At 39.7% G+C, this 26,654-nt stretch overlaps 1 protein-coding gene across 3 annotated transcripts; it reads right to left on the bottom strand.

Moving 5' to 3' along the window:
• Window positions 1-7,960: 7,960 nt before the first annotated feature.
• Window positions 7,961-13,158, bottom strand: LOC119775541 (myelin-associated glycoprotein-like). Of its 3 annotated transcripts, none has more exons than XM_038273550.1 (13): window positions 13,031-13,158; window positions 11,351-11,454; window positions 10,864-11,259; window positions 10,470-10,775; window positions 9,370-9,469; window positions 9,222-9,257; window positions 9,112-9,144; window positions 8,975-9,016; window positions 8,837-8,863; window positions 8,658-8,687; window positions 8,510-8,572; window positions 8,391-8,418; window positions 7,961-8,297 (listed from the first exon to the last, which is right to left on the bottom strand). In XM_038273550.1, the coding sequence occupies exons 2-13, from the start codon at window positions 11,391-11,393 to the stop codon at window positions 8,235-8,237; spliced, it is 1,167 nt and encodes a 388-aa protein (XP_038129478.1). In that variant the 5' UTR covers window positions 11,394-11,454; window positions 13,031-13,158; the 3' UTR covers window positions 7,961-8,234. The 3 variants fall into 3 exon arrangements, with proteins under 3 accessions (XP_038129478.1, XP_038129479.1, XP_038129480.1); XM_038273551.1 differs by having other exon boundaries at window positions 10,864-11,256; XM_038273552.1 differs by lacking the exons at window positions 8,975-9,016; window positions 9,112-9,144.
• Between the last annotated feature and the right edge of the window lie 13,496 nt (window positions 13,159-26,654).

Here is a 26,654-nt window from a genome sequence, read left to right as displayed (position 1 = left end):
ACCCGACTGTAGGCTAAACAGCTAAACTGGTGTCTTACATCTACCTCTATTCATGTTCTTGGGCCAGTGAATCAGTGGGCTGGTCTGTACGTAAATTTGGGAGCGTGACAAAAGTACAGCCCAGAACCAAATAAGGCAAAATCCCAGAGTTTAGGTCAACTCGGGACTTTGTTTGAATTTGCGCGTTTTATGGTGGAAGTTTCGAATTGTAAGATTTGCAGAGAAAGGAGGTGTCATTGGGGTTTGAACTTCTCTGTACGTCCATTTCACCCACTGACTTAGACTAGACTTAGACAGATTTATTTTGTCATTTTGTATACATGAGTGTAAACATAAAGAAATTTCATTTAAAACAGCTCTAGACAATTTCATTTTTTAAAATGCAGCCTTGAAAACAGTAATAAATACATAAAAAATAGCAATATAAATATATGACTGTTTATTTACAGAAAAATAAAATTATTTTAAAAAATAAAATTAAACAGAATTATCGTTCTTCATCTATGACAATGTAAACTTGGATTTGCATTCTATGACCCCTTTAAATGTGTCAACATTTTAGTTGGCATATTCATTCAATTTATGTCTGGATTGGCATGGCATTACGAGGCAATTATGTAGTGCTTTTGTTATGTGCTTTTTTGGAGCACTTAAGATTTGATTGATCTGTGTGTAATGTAGGGCTGAAACGATTCATCGAGTAACTCGAGTAACTCGATTACAAAAAATCCTCGAGGAAATTTATCTGCCTCGAAGCTTCGCTAAATTTATTGTATTGTAATAAGCAATGCTGTTAAATACGCAGCTCACTGGTCTAGCCGGAGGGTTTCTGTGTTGCACAACGCTACCACTTCCGTTAGCGCCTGGCGCGCTTGTGCTAAGTTTGTAGCTATGGAGGGAACCGGAGAAAGCTCAGAAGGAGAACCCCCGAAAGCGACAAAAAATGTCCAAAGTTTGGGAACATTTTAGGCTAAACAGAAAGGACAACACAGCGCAATGCATCCACTGCAAAGCAGAATTGGCGTACCACAACAGCACGACATCAATGTTGCAGCATCTGAAGAGAAAACACCCGCTACATGCATCCAACTCGTACACGGTTGCCAACAGCTAACGTTTATGTTCTCTTTGCTAACTACGTTGTGTGATAATCTGCCATGTTATAGATGTAAATTGAGGCACATTATTTTGCTAACGTTACATCTAAACATAGCGGTTACTTAACCGGGTGTAGTGTAAATTGTATGTGAGGGTGGAACTGAGAGAAATTATGCAGGACTTAATGTAAGTTTGTTAATAAAAATACGCAGCAACAGATTACAGGCATAAGCTGAAAAGCATTTATTTATTGGTGTCTTTCCATCCTGAAAAGTTACAGTCTTTTCTTCTCGCTTCTGTTATGTATGAATTAGAAATTTTTGATTAATATTTTTTGTAGTAATTCTATATTTGTTTATACCTAAGCAATCAAGAATAAATAATAGCATCGTTTTAATAAAAATAGCAACATTTTTGCATTTTATCATGACTAGTTAAGGCTGCAGAACTCTGTACAAACTCAAACCTTTACATTTAGACATTTTTATAAGCATATTTATGAGCCTGCCACTTTATTATTTGAATATAATTTAATATCTTATAACTTTTCTTCAGGTTAAAGCAAACTACTGTTACAAGTAAACTTTCTAAACTACAAACATTTAACTGTTAGGGATGCTCAAAAAGGAGATATTGGACTGATCTGGACTAACTGGTGTTATTGCAGATTTGCCAATAGTTTATTTTATAAATTTTTTTTATCCGATCACTCGATTAATCGTAAGAATAATCGATAGATTACTCGATTACTAAAATATTCGTTTACAACAGCCCTAGTGTAATGCATAATTCATAGTAGATCAGGAAGTGTTTATGCAGTATCTGCATAATCACTTCCTATTATGATGGAGACCTTCTATGTTTAAACCAGTCCTTTATTGTACATTTTGTTAGCTTGTCTGTCTGCTATATTAACCAATATGATGTGCTGAACTTGATCTGCTATTTTTACAACTTTTGTGAGATACTTTCGTATAAAGTAGGGTAATAATTCATAAAAAAAAGTTGATTTGAATTCTGTAAATCAAAGTTTTCTGCCTAACAGCAATGATGAACTGCACGGCTGCATTCTATACCCAGCTATTGTAGTATCTAAATTCTGGTAAAGAATCTGAGTGTTATTCGAAATTATAAAGGTTAACTTTTTTTTGCAACATAAAACTGACTAAAACTAGACTAAGACCTTTTTAAGTTTTAGTCGACTAAAACCAACTAAAACTATCATAAATCTTAATGACTAAAATGTGACTAATACTAATAATAGTTTTTGTCCTGAAGACTAAGACTAAATCTAAGATGGCTGTCAAAAACAACATTGCTCGCCAAGTATGTTCTTGAGAAGGACACAGGAGAGTGTGGACTCTGTGAGAACGGGAGAACGCAGCATGAATATGGGGCAATTGGAACAGAAGTGTACTCATGATGTCACCACAGGCTCAGCTTGTCTGGAGCTGCATTTCACCTAATGTTATTAATAGTCTCTAGATAATAAATTCTTACTTTTTTCATTAAGTGGGGGAATAAAAATTAACAAAGTCAGATAAACACAAATAAAATTAACATTTTGCCAAATAAAACAAAAAATCGCCATCAGAGCCAGCTGTCCTTCACAAACGGCTTTGCCAAGAGGGGGCCACTGCAGACAGGCTAGGATTAGACCTGGCCGCCATTACACTTGGAGGTCCGCTGGTTGCCACGGTTCTCTAAACTTTGGAAATATTTTTTAGAATTAAGCACTAAATCAGTAAATGGGCCATATAGTTAATGTGGTAATGTGGCCTTTTTGTTTAGTTGCATGTATTCTAATTTTTGGATTTTCTTTATTTTTGAACTTGTTTGCTTGTTTTCAATTTTGTGTATTGCATGTTTTTGTTTGGATTTTGTTTGGAGGCCACATTGCCACTCACACCTGGACACGCCCACAGCAACGGCACAGGTGTTCCCAATCAACCAAGCAGCGTGCCGACTGGGACGTTGATTTAAAAAGGGCTGCTGGTTGGTTGGGGAGAGACACACCTGACATGGGAAGGTTTGGTTGGGGAAGGCCGATCATGGAGGGAGCCGGACGGAGCGGGTGAAAGAGTGAAGCAGCGGGAGAGGTTTGGGAACTGACGGCAGGAGGCCCGCTGGAGCGAGGTGCAGATACGCGCACCGGAGAGACGCGCACCGGAGCGAGGAGAGAGAGACGCGCACCGGAGAGAGAGACGCGCACCGGAGAGGAGCGCGCCGGAGAGAGAGACGCGCACCGGAGAGACGCGCACCGGAGAGAGAGACGCGCACCGGAGAGAGAGACGCGCACCGGAGAGGAGCGCGCCGGAGAGACGCGCACCGGAGCGAGCGAGGTGCAGGGACGCGCACCTGAGCGAGGTGCAAGGACGCACGCCGGAGAGACGCGCACCGGAGCGGGGTGCAGAGAGGCCCGTCATGGAGCAAGGCGCAGAGGCACGCTGGCGAGAGGCGCGTGTTGGATGAGACCTCGCAGGCCAGCTACGCTGGAGAGGCCCACACGCGCAGCGTACCGGAACTAGGATCCAGCGCTGGGGTGGACGGTGCCCTCCATTATACCCGCCAAGAGTGCGTCTTTTAACAGACTTGCCCATTGACTCTGCTGCTCTCCACCATCTGGATTTTTATCTTTCTTTTAATCTTTCACTTTTAACTTATCTTTTTATCTCTTTTTTATTGGATTTTAATCCATTAAACTTTTTAAAGCCCTGCTCACAATCGCTGCAGTCTGTTTGGTTTTTATGGTTTGTTTTTAAGATGATCGCACCTCTCGGGTGCCACAGTTAAGCTTAAAAATATAATGTTCTCACCTCAAATGATCTTAAAACGTACTTTTATTAAACAACGGCAACAGAAAAGAGAACTTTTATAGCTACAGTGTGTAATAATTACAGGGATATACAGTCAGAAATGTAATATATTATACATAACTATGTTATTTATCATCATCTACGAGCTCAGCCTCTTAACCTTAATATTTGCGTTGCCTTGGAATTTGTTATTTATAATTACATAGGAGCGGGTCTCGCAGCCATGGAGGCAGACATCTTTGCGCTACAGCAGCGCAGAGCCAACAAACTAGCGATTGCGAGATCGCCCATTACGCTCGAAAGTAACTACGGCAAGTTGAGAGAGATGAACTGAGACGGTACTGAAATCTATACCCTACACAGACTAATGAAATACTAACTGTAAAATTATCTATGTAAACAAACCTCATCACTTGAGAAGGTAGATGATGCGGACGTCGTGGAAGACATTTTGTCCCGTAACGCTCGCCGTACTGTTGGGGGGGAGAAGCGGTGGGGGGGGGATGTTCATGTTGCTGCGGTCTGCAGTCTGGACGTTAGATGTCGCTGAAAATTACACACTGTAGCTTTAACTTAATACTCTAAGCTCTGTGAGCTGTAAACTGCTGCTACTGCAGTGCATGCTGGGACAAGTCTGCTCTGAAGCATACTTGGTAAATAGGGAGGGGCTAGAACAACATCCGGGGACTGTGTCCATTCTCAGTCTGCTGTTCTTGTAAATTGGAACAGTACTAGGGCTGAGGTTGATGAGGAGAACGCACAAGTACACACATTGAGAAACGGTCAGTTTCCCTGTTTTCAGGTTAAGACACTTAGAGATTTTAGTAAACCTGCTTCGTGAAACAACCCCTGAAGCTATGGAAAACCTAACCTAAAGAGAAAGACTAGCTATACTTAAAAGTAGACCGAGAAATAAATAATACAAAAATGTTGTAGAAAATAGATAACAAGGAACAGCAAAACTAAGAATATAAAAGTGATTTTAATCTAGACAACACAGAACAAAACACCGAAACCTTGAGAACCCAAAAAAACCCAAAAACTTAAACAGAAACAAAAGGTCCAAAATGTAAGATCATGAGAGAAAGTAGTCAAAGAAACAGAGGTGTTCTTGTGTTTATTCTTCCCTTATAATGCCAAGTTGAATTATTCATTTATTTCTCTGTAACTTTTTTTTTTTCCTCTGTTGTACATTACATGCAGGAGGACAGACTGAATGATGCCGGAGACAATGAGATTTTGACAGGGTGCAACAGTAGCTACTGTGAAAGCTTGCGCTCTTTACACTACATTCGGTCATTCACCCATTCCTAAACGCACACTGATCCGTGGCAAGCTACACTGTAGACTCAACTGCCCTGGGGATCACTTACAGAAGCGAGGCTGTAGTACACTAGCGCCACCAGGTTCTCTGACCAGCATCATTAGGCAATGCGGGTGAAGTGTTTTACCCAAGATAACAATGACATAAGCCGGAGCCAGGGGTTGAACCAACATCTCTCCGGTTGCACAGCAAACCCCTGTGCCATGGTGACAGTGGATGGTTGTGGTGCAACCTGTTGACACTTTTTCAGTACCTTTTGCCAGAGATACATTTTTAAATTACTGTTGGTACAAACTCTAATGTAGTGCACTACAATGCACTTTTACTATTGGTGCTGAACTCAATGTTCTTCTGCATTTTGCACCATATTTATTTATTTTGCACTGAACCTTTTCATATCAAAGCCTTTTGCACTACGACTTTTAAACAGGTTTTCTTCTCTCCACACTGTTTACATTCTTGATAACTGCTGCTTTTTATACATGGTAATGTTAATATCACTGTTCTAAGCGTTATGCATCGAAATGTCGTTTTGTATACACAGTGTATACAAAACCACAATAAAGTTTTCTAAGTCTAAAATGTGTTGTTTTTTTTAAATAGAGATATACATCATCTTTACACCACTGCTCAAAATGTAACTGGCTCTTTCTGATCTTCCCCCAGAATTTGTTTTGAGCATCTTTCTGTAAGTTAATTGACTGGAAGTTACTTGATCTTACATATCTGTGTATATTTCTGTAAAGAATGTTGAAAATCTGTTTCAGAGGGTTGTAAATGTCTGCATTTTTGATAAGCAGGCTGCATAAAGTGCCGAAGTACCACTGTCCCTAAACTTAACTAACAGCTTGGATGTAATTATGTAAATGTTACTTAATATCTTCACAACTGTTATGTTCTTTAGACCAGTGGTCCCCAACCACCGGGGCCGCGGACCGATACAGGTTCGTCGGTCATTTGGTACCGGGCCGCACAGAAAAAAGTATATATATATATATATATATATCTATATATACTTTTATATATATATATATATATATATATATATATATATATATATATGTATATAATTTATCGACAATCAGAGTCTGAGTGATGTTTTATTTTGAAAAATATAAAAAATTGCGGTATTCTCTCCCAATTACATCAGTCGGTGAACCTGTGCCTCTTGACACAGGTTAATTCAGTTCAAGACTCATCCTACGGAGCTACAGAGCAGACTGGACATCAGGAGCACTCTTCGTTTGTCATTGTCTCCAATTACACTTTGATGGGACCGGCTTGTCCTCAGGGCTCCCACTAATTCAACATAATGGTGAGTTTTATTTTTATGCTGTTTGATTTGTACCCGGAGAGAACCCACGCATGCTCAGGGAGAACATGCAAACTCCATGCAGAAAGACCCCGGGCCAGGAATTGAACCAAGAACCTTCCTGCTGCAAGGCAGCAGTGCTACCCACTGAGCCTTCTTGGTCAATCATTTTTTTTTATAGAAAATGCAGGAAAAATATCACTTTTAAGATGAAGTAATCAGTTACCTTTAACTAAGTGGTTATCAATAACATAACCCGTTCAACCTACTCTCATTGAATAAAATAAAATCATCTTTGTTCCTCTCTTTCCTTGCTCTCTGCTTCTTTTCTAAACCATAACCTGATCACTTCTCGCATTTGATTACTGCAACTCTCTTCTCTGGTTTTCTGTAGAAATTCCTCCTTCATCACATCATCCCACTCACAGGAGCTTCAATGGCTCCATGTCAACTTCAGAATAAAATTCAAAACCCTCCTGTTCATATTTAAGATCATCCATAACCTTCCTCGCCCGTATTTCTCAGAGTTCATTTAGATTGCTGTCCCCTCCAGAATCCTTATTGAGTCTTCTGCCCACAACATCATCATCATCATAGAGAGTAGAGCAGGAGAAAGCGCTGCTCCCAAACCCTGGAACCTATTCCCTCCTTATTCTTGTTTGTAATTTTAACTCTGTTTAAATCAAAGCTAAAAATGCATCCGTTCAAGACTATGTTTTTTGTACAGTAAGTTTTGCGTTTTTCAAATGCGCTTTCAATAAATGTATTATTATTAGTAGTAAAGAATCTCAGAGAGTGTATAAGTGGGCTGTGTGATTCTGCAAGGCAGTTCCTTGGTTCACTGTTTGTGCCATCTTGTTAATCATCTATCTATAGTGCTGAAATAAGCTAAATGAATTTGTCTAACAAATCAACACTCAAGCTGTGTTCAATCTCAGAGGAAGAAAATTGTTAAAAATGGACTTTGTGCAAATATTATTAAATATTTTTTGGCTTAAATATTGCACTTCAAAGTAATCTACATTTCAATCTGTTGTAATAGAACAAGTAACAGATGCGTGATTCTACTGGAAGAATTTTGAAAACAAAAAACGTAGATCATTATTTATTCAATTTAGAAAAAAAAAAGAATGATACGGTTAAACTATCAGGCTTTCTTCTTCAAAACAGTTTTTAATTCCAAATGCACATACAAGTTTTCTTAAAAAGACCGTTACTATGGTTCTGTATTCTATATATACTTTTTATCTGTTATATGTTTTTTCGGTAACAACCCCAGAAAGACTAGCTGGGTTTAAAGCATTTAAACATATACTGTATTTTTTTTTCTCCATTGTTGTAATACTCAATGCAATTTGATTCAATCAACTGAAAAAAAAGAGAAAGACAATTTTTTTTATCAAATGTTTAGATGATCTTTTCTTATTTTTATTTTCATGTACATTTTATTTGCCATACATATATATCAACTTAGCTAATACACAATATGTTTGTATGAGTAAAAATGTGTTAAGACATATATTAGCATAGCTGGTATAGCGAAGCCTGAAATCTGCATATATGTGTAAAATATGTATTTTTTTAACTACCAAGAACTTAAAACCAAAGTTTCTAATGATTACACTGGTTACATACATTTATCATTAACTCTCACATTAAAAAGCTGCTTTCAGCTACATTGCATTTAAATATTTCCATAAACATTTAGGTCTGCCGTGTTCATGTATTCATCATTGTCATCAAAGTCCTGTGAAGTATAAAGGTAACTAGCATCAATTCTACTTAAAAGGGTTGAATGAATTTGACTTCATGAATGAATAAACTGGAAAATGATACATACCTTTTTGTAATTGCTGGATTTTGGCTGGCTTTATAGTCCCATCAAAGCAGTAAAAATAGCAATTAGAAAATCTTCATTTAACAGTTTCCTATAAATATGTTTTAGTTTAGAGTAAGTACCTCTTTGGAGATGGGAAGCGAGGCTTGCTAACTTTCTCTCCACCACTGTGCGCATTATTGGGACTGGTGATTTAAATCAAAGTTTCTATCATTAGATAAATAAAAGCACCATGAACCATTTAAAGCTTCTTGAGTGTGAAATATTCACCTCTGATCACACCCACTTCTTGGAGGTCTCCTGTTAACGAAAAACGGACCAATACTTGTGTTAATAGTGTAACAGACTAAAGTTTGCCTGAGGAAAAAACAATACAATCAATCCACAGATGAAACATGTTTTTTCAGTTTAAAAATAAGCTTATCATAAAGCCAAAAAAAGTTCTTTACCTGGAAAATCTGCTCCAAATAGACCTTCTGGGGGACAAAAAGAAGAACAGAAACTATGTAAATGGTGTAGCAGATATTTTATCTAAAGTCAAAAATGAAAAAAAGGATTTTTTAAAAATAAATAATGAAATCTCTTACCTTTGTTCAGAGCGAGTCGGTCCTGAGGCACCAGAACGGAGCCTGAAAATGTCACATATAGAATTGTAATTAATTTTAATGTTGCGATTTTGTCTAGCACTAAAAAGAAAATAGATCACAAAGCCACTCTCCTTTACCTGCGAGACAGTCTAGACATCCTGTTCCACATGCTAAAAGTAAAAGAAGAGTTATGAAGAGATTGCAACTTATTATTTCTGTAAATGTAAACAAACTATATTTTTTCTACCTGCCATCCTGACTTTGAAGCTCTTGGATGCGTTTCCTTTGAAAGACCAAAAAAATGTTAAAACATCAGCAATGTGTAGGAGTATACTGTACAGTGGCTTTACTATTTATTTTGTCAACAGAAAATAGTTGGGACCTGTGATACTCACTTGTACTTTTTCGTCATAAAAAGACACAGGAGTCCAAACATCACAGCGGTGGTAGCTGCAGTAACAGTGGGAATGATGATGTGGTTGTAGTTTTCGGTCCCTGCAAAACAGATGTATACTATTTGTCTTTTCTTGCAAAAAAACAATACACAGCATTATGAATTATAATCTAAATAAAATCTTTTAAATGAACGATCCGTCCATCTTTGACCACACTCTAATGGTGCATTCACACCAGTTTGGTGTGATCTTTCTCGCCTGAAATCTTGCCAGAAATTCAACTGACCAGCAAAAATAATTAACACGGCAGACCAAAGGCTCCACTACCTCATTGAGATTGCTTGTTTTTGGTTTCACCTTAACATGGCACACAACATAGCTATTTATGGTACTGTATTTACTTTGGAAAGCCAAATGAAGCCTACATAAATGCTTTGAGTTAGGGGAGTCCTCGAATAGCTTGATCACGGCTGCTTGCCGTGATTTTCAGCTCCTGCCAATTTTGCTGTGTGTACTTTACAGGTGCAGGTACAGGTTGCTTCTCTGAATTCACCAAAAATGTGAATGTGCCTAAACCTGTTGTCTCGCTAGATTCGTGACGTTTGCCTCACTTTGCCTCGCAACATTCCTAAGCCGCTCTCTATAATAGGGATGTGAAAGCCTGTGAAATTAATGTTTGGTGTGAACACACCTTAGTTAATTCAAAATAAATCGTTTGGAGCGAAGAGGTAAATAAAGCAAAGGACATTTTTTTATCAGCTCTTATCTGTTTTAATTTTACCTTTTTAGTAATTATAGATCTGTTTTTACAAATTTAAAGGGCTTTATAAATAAATTACATTATAATTATTACATTTGAGGGGTCTGAGGCTGACAGTAGAAAAAAAAACATCAATGAAATATATTGTGATGGACTGGAAAACATCCATCGAGGGAGGATGGATGGATGGATGGATGGATGGATGGATGGATGGATGGATGGATGGATGGATGGATGGATGGATGGATGGATGGATGGATGGATGGATGGATGGATGGATGGATGGATGGATGATGGATGGATGGATGGATTGTAATAAAATAAAAAAAAACACACTCACGTTTTACATTCAGTCTGAAATCTGTGTTGGATCTTATATTTCCATTATTTCCATTAAAGGTTGCTGTGCAGGTGAGCAGAGAGTCGTCATCCTTTTCTTCAGGAATGAAAGACAGAACGGACTCTGTTTGCCAAACCCCTGAATAAACACCTTCATGAGACTCAATGATATCATCCACAGTTCCATGACTCCATGTAAGTTTAGGTGGATGAGAAGGGCAAGTATGCCGGATGGAACAAGTGATTGTGTAGGGTTTGCCTTGAATGGCTGTCTTTAGTGGACCCAGTTTGGGCTTAGGTGGGTCATCTATCAACAAAATGGCATGTAATAGTTAATAAGGAGCATAGTTAAACATCCAAATAATAATTCACATATAACTGAATGAATAACTTACGGAGCATTTTGATTTCAGCGCATTCCTCAACAAATGAGAACTTTTCACTAGTGGGTTGGTTGTTGTCTTTTCTCACTAATTCAACACGGAAACAAAAAGGGCCATTGTCATGATCTTTAAGTTCAATTATTTCTAAAGTGCAGTTGCTTTCACCCAGTCTTCCCATCAACTTTGTTCGGCCCTTAAAACTGTCTAAGATCTTTGTGTTGTCCTCATGGTAGAAGAACTCTTCCCATTTGTCCTTACGATGCCAGATGCCCCTAAGTCTGGAGGTAGACAGTATCCCCCCTGGATGAGTGAATGTACAGGGCAGCACAACACAGGACCCGACTAAGGCATCAATGTTTTTTTTAACAGAGGCCCTCCATGATTCTCCAAACACTGGGCTGCAAACTGCTGAAAATGGAAGTGGAAGTACAGCGAAAGGTTATTATTAAGTAATGGGGTTTGGAAAAACATATATCAAATAAATGATCAACCCTTTTACCTGTCAAAACCAAACACATTATGATCTCTCTCTGGTGGGCCATTTTTCTTAAGATGGTGCTAATGCAAATGACTGAGGGTTTGGTTATTGAAATCTGAAGAATTCTATAAAGAAAAAAAATCACATAAACACAAGATTTTCAAAGTTAAGCAACATGCTTTTGATCTTTTATACAGTTAAATAGAACTAAGAAGCCAAACTTAAACTACAGTCACACTTGTCCTTAAGCAAATCCAAAGAAAAAAACATAAAAACAGACATATTAAGAATCAAATATATCCTTTTAACCGTTGATTTCAATGTTTGAATGCTAAAGTGTTTTACAGGATTCTATAACTGCAAAGACACAACGGCAAATTTGTGCAAAATTACAAGACACCCACACATTCTGCTCACAACAATGTTTGGCACCACCCTGTGCAGCAGATATGAGCAAAATGTTTCGAACTTCAGAATGGTGTAACTTTCTCAGGCTTAGCATTCTTCAAGGATTTCCCTTGTCCTAAACTTCCTCTATTTTCAGTTATTATTTTGCACCCCAGCCCCCACTAAATCTAATCTCATTTCCATATAAGGTTCACTGCAATAATATTTCAAATCTGTTATTTTTATTCTGTCATCACAGCTAATATGAATTTTTATCACCAAACCCACACTTTATCAAAATGTTTTTTTGTAATTGGCATTAGAATTTTCAGAATTTTACCTAATGGTGTCTGTTTTAACTTAGCTCTGTTTTCCGAAAACACTTCTTTCAGGACACTTCCTTAGGTTTTACTGTTGACACAGATAATTTCATCTTATGTGGAAAAGAGATTTTCTTCTTACCCACATATTTCCACACTTTGAAAATCTAGCTATACTCTCAAAGATGATATTAATGTCTAAAATCTAAATCTCGGCTTAGATTTGTATTTGTATTAATACTATTTTACAATACATTATTTTTTACAGTGAAAACTGGTGTCCAGGCGGTTCTAAAATATAGTAACTACAATCGCCAAATTTTTTTTATGATTGTTTTAATAGAAATAGGTTTTAATAAGAAACAATGCAATATTGTCTATCAAAATATGCACAGAACGATTTAGGTTTAAATAATAAATCTGTCACCTGGACAAGTTCTTGTGACTTTATGTTGATTTCTGAACATCCTTGTTGGTAAAAAAATATATCCCATAATTTTTCATCTGGCAAGGAAAACATTGTAGACAGATATACATAGTACAAACAGATGCATTTATTAAAATAAACCATTTGAAAAAGAAACTATTTTCTCCAAGTACATCTTTGAAGTAACAGACAAAGGCTCAAAGTGGTAAGCAACTATGGAAAATATTGCAGCTGCAGAGATTTTTAACAGGGTTTATGCAGTCAACCATGCACAGATATCAACTGTGCATGGCATTTTTAGTAATTTCTCTATTTTTTCATTTTCCTTCATGTTATAATCATTTAGGATTTTCAGGCAATACATTTTTAAATGCTACTAACTGCCACAAATTCAATAAAATTATCTTGTTAAGGTCCAACCCATCAAATCAAGAATTTTTCAAATCTATTCATAATTTCATTCTGTTAATCGCTGCTTATATGTATTTTTGACACCAATTCCATATTATGTTAGAAAACCCCCCATGCAAGTTGGATGTAATTAAATTAGAATTTTTAGGATCTTACCCAATGGTGTTTCTGTCTTGACTGAGCTGTGTTTTCTGAAATCACTTCCTTTAGAAGGTTTTTTTAAGTTTGACTGCTGACACAGATAATTTACCTTATGTGGAAATTGAAGAGGACGTGTAGATGCCATAAAGGCAGACTTAATGATGCAAATAACAGGGAGGGGTCTCTGCTGAAGAGCTCATCCACCTCTATATGCAAATTTTTTATATATTTCGAAACCTGCAGTCTGTGAAATCACAAAACACAAAACGGTTAAAAATATCACTTCTTCTTTTAGGGTTTTTCTCTGTTACATGCTTACTTACTTTAAAGCACCCCCCCCCCCCCCCCCGCACCCCCCTCCATAACCACCCACCCCACCACCCACCCACCCACAAAAATAAATAAATTAACTGATAAATAAAAATTCTAACCTTTAGAAAAAGACCTCTGAAGGTTGCTCCACTAATTTATCACAGTTATTTATATAAAGAAATTGAAAAAAAAAACATAGTTTTTCTCTAAAGTTTCATATCTGAACAGATGACGGGGTAGATGTGATGACCTATAGGGACCCCTGCTGCTTTAATAGTGACATGCTTTTAAAAGATATGATTTTAATGGAGGACATCGTAATTTGACCGTGAGACAGGACAGGTTTACACAATGGAAATGGACCAAATGTGCTTTGCATCAATTTTAATTTAGTTATGGCTTTGGCCAGCTCTTGTTGCTAAACTTTTTCTTTTCACCTGGTACATCAAAGTTTAGTAGAAGCAAGGCAGGATTTGTAATTTTTTTCTGATTGCCAAGTTCTTGCTGAAGATTTTTCATACCTTCAATAAAAAAAAAATAAATGAAAATCTCATAGTTTTTATCTGTGTGATTCTGCTTTTGAAATTGATACATTTGATACATTAACACACTTAGAAAACCATATAATTGCTATGGGATCATTTTTTAATAGAAATTAGGTACTACCACATAAATTAAGGCTGATTTATGCTTAGAAACCCGGTCTTCTGGGTCTGTGTTGCAGTGAACGCAAATACAGTAACCAAACTGATAACTGATTTAAGGAAATTTAAAAAATCTTTGAAAGAACATTTATTAAATATAGAGGTAAAACACGATTAGGACTGTGAGGGAGTACACAGTCTTCTTCACTTGCTGTGCTTTGTAGTTTGTTTTGATTAGTTTGGATTGTTTCTGTTTATGTATATGGGTATATATTTATATGTATATATGTATGTGTATATGTGTGTATGTATATATGTATATGTATAGATTATGGGAGATGTTGTTTTAATGTCCACATTATTTTATTTCATTTGTAATTTTTTATTTCATGTTTTGTTGTTGCACCCCAGGAAGAATAGCTGTAGCTTGCTACAGCTAATGGGGATCCTAAATAAACTAAACTAATCTAAACTTGCTCTAGCCCAGAGGTCTTCAAGAGGGGGTCCGTGACCCCTAGGGGGTCCGGAGAGGTACTGCATGGGAGTCGCGAAACTTTTGGTTGATTCATTTTTTTTTTTTTTATATATATTCCCTCCTGAATTGAAATTTCTTTAAATCCACATTAACATGAATTCAACACACTGTAGTAAACAGATAAATGGAGGCAGAAGATGTCTTTCAGTCATCAATGCTCACATTCAGCGAGACACAGGAGCTCTTTCAAGCTGGGCACCGTTTCATTCACAACACCTGTCCTATCAACCAGGAATCAGAATCAGAAATACTTTAATAATCCCAGGGAGGGATTACTTTAGTTACATTATTCCATCTGTAATAGAGTGACTGTAGGACCAGTTTGATAGAACACAATTTCATACAATATATATATAATTAGGGGGTCCCCGCTCCATCTTGTCATCAGTTTGGGGGTGCTTGGCCTGGAAAACGTTGAAGACCCCTGCTCTAGCCATCAAGTGAGTCTCATCTGTTATTCTGATCCTGACCTGTTTTCTGATCTGGATATTCGTGTTTTTGCCTTGCGCTTGTCTGCTCGGTTTGTTTTTGGCGTTTTACTGTTTTTCCTGGATTTTCATAATATAAGCAGTATTTGGTGTGTGGCATTAAATTGTTTTTTATTGGAACAAATTGCATTATTATTAGAGATGGTGAGATAAAGCCTCATGAGGCATTTTAACCGTTTGACTAATTGTTTCAACAGTCCCCACATTCCAAATGGGTGGACTCCTGTTCCAATTTGCATGTTTTCAGAACAAAATCCAGGCTTTGTTGGGTTACTGTATAAAACCCCGAACTCAACACTATTCTTCACATTTTGAATTGAAAAAGCTTCCTGGGTGGGAAGCAAAACATCTCCAAACTTGGAAACTAAGTCCAGTGGATTGTTTTTATTTTTTTTGGAATCCCCACAGTTCATGAGGCCTCATGTGCACATGTCACCACCTACTGGTGGAGTACATAACTACAGTTAGTAATATAATCTGTGATGCTAGAAACTGTGCTTGTTTCTTATTTAAGTTCCTTTGAAATTGTTCATGATTGGTGTGTATAATAAAATCCTTTGTAAGGTTTTGTGTGTGTAAAATTCCCTAGAAAATAAGCATTTTAAAGGTACACTGTTTGTCATTCTAGTGACATAAACTCAAACAGACAGTGAAAGTGCTTGTACTAAATATTCAGGAAAAGTAATTTTTCCACAGTTATTGGCTTTTGGCTCTATTCCTTTTTTTTATTTTTACAAAACTTCCCCCGCCTTTAAAAAAACGGCACTCAAGATGCTGGGTAAGAAGAGAAGTGCAAGTCTATACGAATTGGGGTACTGGAGTTTTTTTCCCCTCCCATTACTGCAATGGATTTTCCACATGGCTTACTGTATGTTGGCCCCCATCACACTTGAATCTAAACATCATGCTACGTAGTAGTTCAAGCTCATCCAACTAGAAACTATTTCCAGCAGTCCTGTGGTATCATGGTAGCGAGGCTTCAGACATCATCAATTTTGGCTCCTCCCCTAAATTTATCACATCTCAACCAGCACATCAGGGAAATGCCCCCTCCATTGCTTGAAGCCTCGGCCTCATCTCCTCCATCCATCCATCCATTTTCTAGCATGCTTATCCCGAGTGGGGTCCTGAGGGGTGCTGGTGCCCATCTCCAGCTGTCAATGAGAGGGGGGGTACACCCTGGACAGGTCACCAGTCCATCGCAGGGCAACACAGAGACAAACAATCATTCACACACACACTCACACCTAAGGGGACTGTAGAGAAGTCAATTAACCCTAACAATCAAGTTTTTGGACTGTGGGAGGAAGCCGGAGTACCCGGAGGGAACCCACGCATGCTCAGGAGAAACATGCAAACTCTATGCAGAAAGGGAACCTTCTTGCTGTAAGGCAGCAGTGCTACCCACTGCGCCACTGAGCAGCCGGCCCATCCCATAACACCACTAACTATTATAGTTATCAGTTGTATTTGTATCAGTTTTAAAGCTATATTTGAAAGATTTGGAGAACTGTTAAAGTTAGCATGAATTGATGCATGTCCCAAGCAGGATTCGAACTATTGCTTTTCTCCTTTTTTGTCTTCCCCCTCTTTTCTCCTTCTTCCCCCTCTTCTCCAGACTATTGTTCCCCAGTGTTGTCTTTGGGGCAAAGATGATGCCTATTGTTCAAGTTTGAGTGTCGTTCAAATTCCTATCATATGCATTATTGATAGAAGTAGCATGTTTCCACAAACCAACTGACTACTTATGGGCTTAAGACGTGTAATCAACATATTTTAAACATGGTGGAACATGTACCATGTGCATATTTTTTTTTTAGCTTAGCTCAAAAAAGAATCTGATTATTATCGAGGGGTTCACTATATAGCTGGTCTAGATACTAAGAAATTGCTGAAATCTGACTTTTGTTGGGAGCTGGAGAAATACACCTTTTCTCCAGCAGAGTCCGCCCTGGATCCTCCCTGCTGAGCTGCTCTGCACACCTGCAGCTGATGATCTCATCTGGAGGACCTGGACTACTTAAGCTACCTTCAGACCTTGCCTCGATGCCGCAGTGTCTTAATCAGTTGGTTAGCACTTAAGCCATAGATCCCTAGTGAACCAAGTCTCCTTTGAGTCCAACCTGGATTCTAACCCTTTTGTCTCTGCTTCCAGGTTTCCTGTTCTTTCTCCTGTGAAGCTCTGGAAGAGCTTAACCTGCCGAGCCAGCCCTCCGAGCCAAACCTGAAGACTCACTCTCTGGATTTCCTAGCAGCTCTGGATACCGAGCTGGAAACACAAGCCAAGGTCAAAACAGCCTTTAGAAGTAAGACGCTGAAATAGCTTAAGGACTCTGCCAACCCAAGCTTTCTCCGGACCCAACAGTTCCGCTCCCAAAGCCTCCTCTACGTTCATCAAGGTACAAACCTGACACAATCAGTCAAGTCTCAACCAAGCCTTCGCTAACCAAACTGTCTTTCTCACAGGCGCCAGTGAACCGGTCCCAGCCCAGAACCATTGCATCAGTCTTTATTATATGTGTGAATTTGCCAATAAACTCTGTTAAACTTGCCATCCGTGTCGTCAGTGTTCTGCATATTGGGCCTCCCTGATACCCATCATGACAGAACACTGCGGCCAAACACAAGGCCCAGCAGATGATCTCCTCCGCCGATTGCAAGAACAAGATGTCCAAATACAAGGACAAACTCAGACCCTCCGTGAGTTGTACCGTCTGGTTGATATGCATAATCATATGCTTCAAAACTACGCTAATTACGTGGGTAATGCTAATCCCGCTCCAGTAACCCAACCATTTCCGGGTCCAGTTCCTCCGCCGAGGTCACCGGCTGTGACGTCATCCGAGTTCCGCCCAAGTCTCCCAGAGAAGTTTTCTGGTAACGTAACTGATTGTAAGGGATTTTTATTTCAATGTCGTCTCATTTTTCAGAACTCTCCTGCCAGTTTTTCCACGGACCACAAGAAAATAACGTTTATCCTTTCCCAGTTAACAGGAAGAGCTCTGGCTTGGGCTCAAGCCAGATTTGCCTCAGATGAAAGCTTAAGCTGTCACTATTCAGATTTCGTTTCTGAATTTTCCCAGGTATTCAACCAAGACACTGACCAAACCCTTGATTCTCGAGCTCTGCTTCATTTAAAACAGGGAAATTCTTCTGTGGCCGAATTTTCTATAAATTTCCGGGTTAAAGCAGCTGCTTCCGGATGGAACCAGGGTGCATTAAAGAGTGCTTATTTCGAGGCATTAAACGAAAATATCAAGGATGAGTTGGCTACCCGCGATGAACCGGCTACACTCGAAGAACTAATCCAATTAACTATAAAACTGGACAACCGGATTCGGGCCAGAAACAGCCACAAACATAAGAGTTTGGCGTTATTTTCCTCTGCCCCCGCCTCTAATAACGTGACTGTTGTTTCTGCCCCCACAGAACAGTTATCCAGACCAAAGCCAAAGAGCCAGTCTCTCCCTTTGCCTGTTCAGGCTACTCATCCTGGAGAAACTGAAATGGAGCCGATGCAGGTTGGACACACAAGGTTGTCTCCTGAGGAAAGGCAAAAGAGATTTTTGGGCAGACTTTGCATTTATTGTGGTGAGAGTGGACACTTCATTGCTTCCTGTCCAGAAAGATCAAAAGCCGGGGCCCGTCAGAGGTTTTGAGGAGTCTGACGGGCCATGAAGAAAATGAAAAACCTCCTCGTCTTTTGCTTCCTGCCACATTGTTTTTCCTCGACCAGAGCCTCTCTCTTTCAGCCTTCATTGATTCTGGATGTGAACGTAATTTAATAGACTCTGATCTCGTCCAACAGCTCCAAATTGCTACGGTTCCTTTAACCCAGCCTCTCAGAGTCTCTGCGATTGATGGGAAAAAACTTCATCAAGTCACCCACCAAACTCAACCCCTTGAACTTCTAATCTCAGGTAACCATCGAGAGTCCATAACCTTCTTTGTTTTTTCATCTGCATGTTCCCCACTGGTACTGGGTTATGAATGGCTGGAGAAGCATAATCCCCATATTAATTGGGCCGATCGTCATGTGGAGTCCTGGTCCACATTGTGTCACGAGACCTGCCTCCGTTCTGCAGCTCCCGCTGTGGGGTCCCCTAGAGGTGGGGGGGAGATGGACGTCCCTGACCTTACTCCGGTACCCCCTGATTACCATGATTTGGCTCCTGTTTTCAGTAAGGTCAGTGCTTCGTCCCTTCCACCACACAGACCATACGACTGTGCCATCGAGTTATTACCCGGTGCTCCGTTACCCAGCAGTAGACTTTATAACATTTCCAAACCAGAACGTGAAACAATGGAAAAATACATTAACGAGTCGCTAGCTGCAGGAATTATTCGCCCTTCTTCATCCCCGTTGGGCGCAGGATTTTTCTTTGTTGGAAAAAAGGATGGTTCTTTGAGACCCTGTATAGATTATAGAGGCCTGAACCAAATCACTATCAAAAACAAATATCCTCTTCCTCTTCTCGCCTCAGCCTTTGAGCCTGTACAAGGAGCTACCGTTTTCACAAAGCTCGATTTAAGAAATGCCTATCATCTCCTTAGGATACGTGAAGGAGATGAATGGAAAACGGCATTTAAGACTCCTTTGGGCCAGTTCGAGTATTTGGTCATGCCTTTCGGCTTAACAAATGCCCCCGCATGTTTTCAGGCCCTAGTGAACGACGTCCTCAGAGACTTTCTCAATGTGTTTGTATTCGTATACATTGATGATATCCTGATCTACTCCAAGAATCTATCTGAACATAAGAGACATGTCCGCCTGGTTCTTCAGAGACTTCTAGAGAATAAACTTTTTGTAAAGGCTGAAAAATGTGAGTTTCACCAATCTTCAGTTACCTTTTTGGGGTTTGAGCTCGAGGGCGGGCAGGTTAAGCCTTCTGAAGAGAAGATAAAAGCTGTTTTAGAATGGCCCGTTCCAGAAAGCCGTAAGCAGCTACAAAGATTTTTGGGCTTCGCTAATTTCTACCGGAGGTTCATCAGAAATTATAGCCAAACCGCCCTCCCATTAACTGCATTAACTTCTTCCAAGAGAGAGTTTTTCGATGGTCCCCCGAGGCACAAGCAGCTTTTGACATCTCAAAACCTTGTTTTCCAGAGCTCCAGTCCTAATCCAACCAGATCCATCTAAGCAATTTATCCTAGAGGTTGATGCTTCTGACTCCGGTATAGGGGCAGTTTTTTCTCAGAAACTCGACTCTGATCAAACGAATCCATCCCTGTGCCTTCTTTTCCCGTAAACTCTCTCCTGCAGAACACAACTACGACGTTGGGGACCAAGAACTCTTGGCCATTAAGTTGGCTTTGGAAGAGTGGAGACACTGGCTCGAAGGAGCAGAGCATCCAGTCCTGGTGTGGACTGACCACAAGAATCTCGCCTACATCCAGTCCGCTAAACAAGCTACTCCTCGACAGTCAAGGTGGTCTCTCTTCTTTTCACGTTTTAATCTCATTATCTCCTACAGACCTGGATCTAAGAAAACCAAGCCCGATTCTCTCTCTCGTCTCTACGCTGTGGATCAACCTGAGTCACCCCAACCTGTCCTCCCTGCCTCATGTACCGTTGGAATGGTCACTTGGGAGATAACAGATTTAATCAACGCTGCCCTGGCCACAGAACCTGAGCCAGGTAATGGACCACCTAACCGTACCTATGTCCCCTCGTCTGTTAGGTCTCGTCTCATTCATTGGATGCACTCGGCAAGATTCTCTGCTCATCCGGGAGTGAGCCGAACAGTTTCACTGATCTCAAGACGGTTTTGGTGGCCCACTTTGCATCGAGATGTAAAGGAATATGTGTCTGCCTGCTCCACCTGTGCACGGAACAAAGCCTCTCATCAGCCACCCTCCGGTTTGCTGCAACCGCTCCCTGTGCCCTCACGTCCTTGGTCCCATATTGCCATCAATTTCGTCACTGGTCTCCCAGAGTCTTGAGGTATGTCAACTATTTTAACCATCGTAGATCGTTTCTCCAAATCTTGTCATCTGATCCCTCTCAGAAAGCTTCCTACGGCCTATCAAACCGCCCAGTTGCTGATCAAGCACGTCTTTCGCCTCCATGGTATTCCCCAGGACATCCTCTCAGATCGTGGTCCCCAATTTGTCTCACAGGTTTGGAAGGCTTTCTGTTCTGCTCTAAATTGTAAAGTGTCACTAACTTCTGGCTATCATCCCCAGTCAAATGGTCAGACTGAGAGGATGAACCAACACCTGGAATCCACCCTCCGCTGTCTCACCTCCAATAATCCCACCGATTGGAGTCAATATCTCACCTGGATAGAATACGCCCATAACTCACTCAAGTCTGCATCTACCGGTCAGTCTCCCTTCCAAGTTAGCCTCGGCTACCAACCACCTCTCTTCCCTGCTGACGAGAGAGAGATATCGGTGAAGACTGTCAATCACCACATCCGTCGTTGCCAGCGTGTTTGGAGAGAGACCATCCAAGCACTCAACCGTTCCTCTGAGTCCTCTAAGAGGTTCACTGACCCCAAGAGACATCCAGCCCCCGAGTACAAGGTCGGCCAGGAGGTCTGGCTGTCCACAAATTATCCCCGAGCACTTAACCCGCAAATTATCCCCGAGATTCATCGGCCCATACAAGATCACTCGAGTCATCAACCCCTCCGCCGTCCGTCTTCAACTTCCCCCGACACTCAGGATTCACCCTACGTTCCACGTCTCCCAGATTAAACCAGTCATCTCTAGTCCCATTTGCCCTCCATCCAACTCCCCTCCACCCACCCTGGAAGTCGATGGACATCCGGCCTTCACCGTTCGCCGGATCGTGGACTCCCGTCGGCGAGGTCGCGGTTAGCAGTACCTCGTCGACTGGGAGGGCTACGGTCCGGAGGACCGACAATGGGTTCCTGGTTCATACATCCTCGACCCTTCTCTCATCGAGGAGTATGAGCGTTCCCTCCCGTCTACCTCTTCCGCACCGCCAAGGGGCGGTCGTTGAGGGGGGGGTACTGTTGGGAGCTGGAGAAATACACCTTTTCTCCAGCAGAGTCCGCCCTGGATCCTCCCTGCTGAGCTGCTCTGCACACCTGCAGCTGATGATCTCATCTGGAGGACCTGGACTACTTAAGCTACCTTCAGACCTTGCCTCGACGCCGCAGTGTCTTAATCAGTTGGTTAGCACTTAAGCCATAGATCCCTAGTAAACCAAGTCTCCTTAGAGTCCAACCTGGATTCTAACCCTTTTATCTCTGCTTCCAGGTTTCCTGTTCTTTCTCCTGTGAAGCTCTGGAAGAGCTTTACCTGCCGAGCCAGCCCTCCGAGCCAAACCTGAAGACTCACTCTCTGGATTTCCTAGCAGCTCTGGATACCGAGCTGGAAACACAAGCCAAGGTCAAAACAGCCTTTAGAAGTAAGACGCTGAAATAGCTTAAGGACTCTGCCAACCCAAGCTTTCTCCGGACCCAACAGTTCCGCTCCCAAAGCCTCCTCTACGTTCATCAAGGTACAAACCTGACACAATCAGTCAAGTCTCAACCAAGCCTTCGCTAACCAAACTGTCTTTCTCACAGACGCCAGTGAACCGGTCCCAGCCCAGAACCATTGCATCAGTCTTTATTATATGTGTGAATTTGCCAATAAACTCTGTTAAACTTTCCATCCGTGTCGTCAGTGTTCTGCATATTGGGCCTCCCTGATACCCATCATGACAACTTTATAGAGGTTTCACAAATCATAGAAAGGTTTCACAAATTCAGGACCTGGTTTTAATAATTATAAATATAGTTTAGAATAATCTATTCCAGGTTTGATATTGGTTTTGTATTTTTAGAGCAAGACAGCTTCTAGTGAGATATTGACACCTTTTTGCCCTTAGGTGCCAGCGGGCTTGGAAAAGGGCCAGGAGGGCCATCTCCAAAGCCCTGGTTGGTCAAGCCAAAGCTGCCAACCCCCTTCCAGCTCCCACTTACAGGGTGGGTCAAAGGGTTTGGTTATCCACTAAGGATGTGCCTCTTAAGCTTGATAGCAAGAAGCTGGCTCCCCGCTTTATTGGGCCGCTACCTATTGCCAAGGTGGGGAACCCAGTGGCCGTCCACCTCCCTCGTTTCTTAAGGATCCTACCCACAACTTTGAATCAACCTGACTCTATGATCTGGTGAACTGTAAAGTGCCTTGAAGTTGGTGCCCTCCTCTAGGTCACCTCCACCCGCCCAATTCATTGATGGGGACCCGGTTTACACGGCCCACCATCTCTTGAGGTCTAGGTGGAGGGATAGAGGGCTCCAATATTTGTTTGGGTGTGAGGGTTACAGGCCTGAAGAGAAGTCCTAGAGAAGTCTAAAAGTCCTAAAGAAGTCCAAATGAAAAATTTAACAGATTTATAAAGGCGTTCGGTTCAGTTATCCAATTTGCAGCTGAAATACTCTGAAAGCAGCTAACTACATTCTTTCAATTCACTGGAGATGGATGGAATTTTACATACACACACACACACACACACATATATATATATATATATGATTCTTGTTACCCTTAAGCTATAGCAATTTGGGAAGGTCCGGTGCGTGTTTTGTGAGGCTGAGCTAAAGTATAATGTAAATACTTCCTCAATGATTAGACACTTCATTGCCAAGCGTGAAGCTGCAAACCAACACAAATCAAGGTAGGCTAGATGTAAAGCAGTATTAATAACAACCCAGCAATTCATTGCTTACTTTTAATACTATGTCCTATAAACACTGTGACAGAAGTCACAAAAAAAATCTGTTTTGTTTTTGTAAAGAAGCTTCAAACACAAAACATACATTGCATCTTTATAATCGAATTAATTCACATGCAATTATGTCACATAAAACAAAACTATTATCACAGACATCAGTTTATTAGTAGAGTTGTTATGTGAATAAATCACTAAGAAAAATGAATACCGTAGAAATAAGAAATGGATTTGCAATTAAAATTCTTTATTTCCCTTTTTTGTCACAATAATGCAAACAATGCCATGTTTTGATATCTGAAGTATGAAGGCTGTCAGGGCCTATGTGCAACAGCAGATGTCACTAGTGAGGAATAAACGAAACCACACACAAGGATCTATAAGGTCCTCTTCTATTCATGATTTATATAAATGAAATGCAAATGTTCTTTTCTTTGCAGCAACCTACAGTATTTTGTTGCACTGTATCTACTCCTTCTCAGGCTAACAAACTTGCAGAAAGTCTGTGGTGGTGTTCAATGCTCTTTATTAAATTTGTAAGTTTACAAACTCTCACAATGTGCTTCTTATTTCTGATCTTTATGCTTTAATATTTACCTTATCTTATTCTGTTTTTTCCCCTTTTCAAATGTTAAACTCTCTGGGCTTATTCAATAACATAAAGCTGATTTTCATAGTTTGTTGTTTTTGTCTTTTAATAATGTAACTTTTTATTGGTTTTCATTTGTTGAGCCTTCTTGGTGATGATTCTACAAAGTAAGAGTCTAATTGGGAGATTCCTTGTAAAATAAATGGAATTAAAAAGAATTAAAACATTTTCTTTGCAATACTTTGAAAAGTGATAGTTTTGCATCAGGTTCAGAAAGTTCTTTCACTCACTGTCCATCTAGCAACAGAGTTCAATATCTGAAAATTGGTATCCCTAGGTGCCGTGCCTTTTAACTTAATGTATAAACGGTGTGGTATGTAGTCAAATTTGGACAAAAAAATCTAAATCATCCTCGAGATCCTTCAAGCTAAATTATGTGTTAAGTATTATTCAGCAATGTAAGTTTTCCTTATTTTGTAATGATTACTTGCTGCCAGCTGGCATCTTTATCTTACAATACTTTATAATACTTTCTTTATAAGCATGTACTCTTCTGATGTCTTTTTTTAATTAAATTGCAACTACATTTCTCCCAAGACCCAAAACAAAGAGACCAAAAAAGCATTTTCTTTAAATGTCAGTGTATTTTTTTTCAGAAGCTATTATACATATCAGTTACAATTCAGTATCACATCACCATAGAGACTGAAACTTGTTGATAATAGTGTAATTTAGTAAGGTGTATGGTTACAATGCAAGTGCTCAAAGTCATACATGGAAGGTAATCTGAATGCATAACTACTACTAATGACTTTGATATTTACAAATTATACCTTAAAGGAAACATTCAGGACACTTTGTGCATAAAAAAAAAAATACTACATGGAGCACACATTTGCATTTATGTTTCTTTGATGTTGATCAATTAGATTTCTTTCTTTTGTTTTGTTGATCAAAGTCCCACAATCAGGATTTTTGGCCGAAACATTTATTCACCAAGCTTGAACCTCTGGCAAGAGTTTGAAGGATTCATCAAGGATTTCTTTTTTCCTGTACATGGCTACAGAGAAAACATGTCTGTAATTGAGTGTCTCCCCCAAAACCTTATAGTTGAGAAAATTTTCTCACCAAATAGTTGCACAGATCTATGGGTTGTTTTCATTCACAAAGGCAGGGTTAATGCATCCTCCATTGTTTGGATAGAAATGACCACAACCTTGGACATCTAGATCAACATAATTGATTCTTTGATGTAGGTGAATCTTTTTGGCGGATAAGCTTTGATTCTTCTTTATGCTCCAAAGATCCTCCTCATTTTTGGTTAAGAAGTCCTCCAGCTTGATTGTGTCTTCCTTTTGGTGCCCCCAGGGCAGTCTCTTGGGAGTAGAAGCAGTGAATCCAGTGGACGTTGAGTTCCCCATGAAGAAGACCTTGAACTTTAATATGAAAGATTTAAATCTGTAAATTAATCAGAAATTTGCCCCTAAATAAATTCTAATTGTAAATGCATTATCTAGTATGAAAGCGAAATAAAATCGAAATTATTTGTTAAATAATTGACACAGATCACAAATGTATAGATATGCATGCATATTTGTTTTACCTTTTTGGAGTTGAATACAACACTTTGTATTCTTCCTTGTGATCCGTCTGCTGAAGTCTGTAACACAAGATGTTCAGATGCCTTCCTTTTTAAAAGGCTGAAAGTCTTATAGCAGTTGTGACCTCATCTAACAGCTGACTAATTAATATAATCACCCAGACAAAACTAACAGTATCTGTTCATCAGTGTTGATTAATGGTTCTATCTCTCTGCTGTTTGTGTTTATCAGTCATAGTAAATTAGTTTCTATCACAGTCAGGAACCTAAAGGGTTAAAACATTGATAGAAACAATTAACAGAAAACAATTCAAAGATCTATTATGTTTCGGACTGTTTGATTTTTTTGGGTTCGCATATGGATACCTTCCCATTCATTTATATTTGTAATTTGTCTGTTAAAAGATGAAAATTTCAAAAGGAAAATTAAATTAGCAAAAGTAATCCCAATATTTAATACCGTGATAAAGACAGCGTTGACGTCTGCTGACTGATCTTAGTGCTCTCCCAATTTTGTTGGGCTACTGTATAAAACGTCAAACTCAACGGCATCCCTGATATTTTCAATTGAGAAAGCTTCCTGGATGGGAAGCGAAACGCCTCCAACTTAGATAATTATATTGGAAAAAAGATTGCTGCGTGAGAGTGAGTATGGATTAGATCTACAGTAACAAATCAACAACGTTTTCCTTACAAGAACTAAATAAATAAAAAATCAGCAATAGGAAGAAAAGAATATACTGTTGGGATGTTCATCGACTTAGAAAAGCATTTGATACCACTGA

Source organism: Cyprinodon tularosa, unplaced genomic scaffold (genome assembly GCF_016077235.1).
Source record: "Cyprinodon tularosa strain WSP-4 unplaced genomic scaffold, ASM1607723v1 ctg876, whole genome shotgun sequence".
NCBI lineage: Eukaryota > Metazoa > Chordata > Actinopteri > Cyprinodontiformes > Cyprinodontidae > Cyprinodon > Cyprinodon tularosa.
The sequence above is the reverse complement of the archived record's forward strand: the minus strand, read 5'-3'. Positions and strand labels throughout refer to the sequence as shown.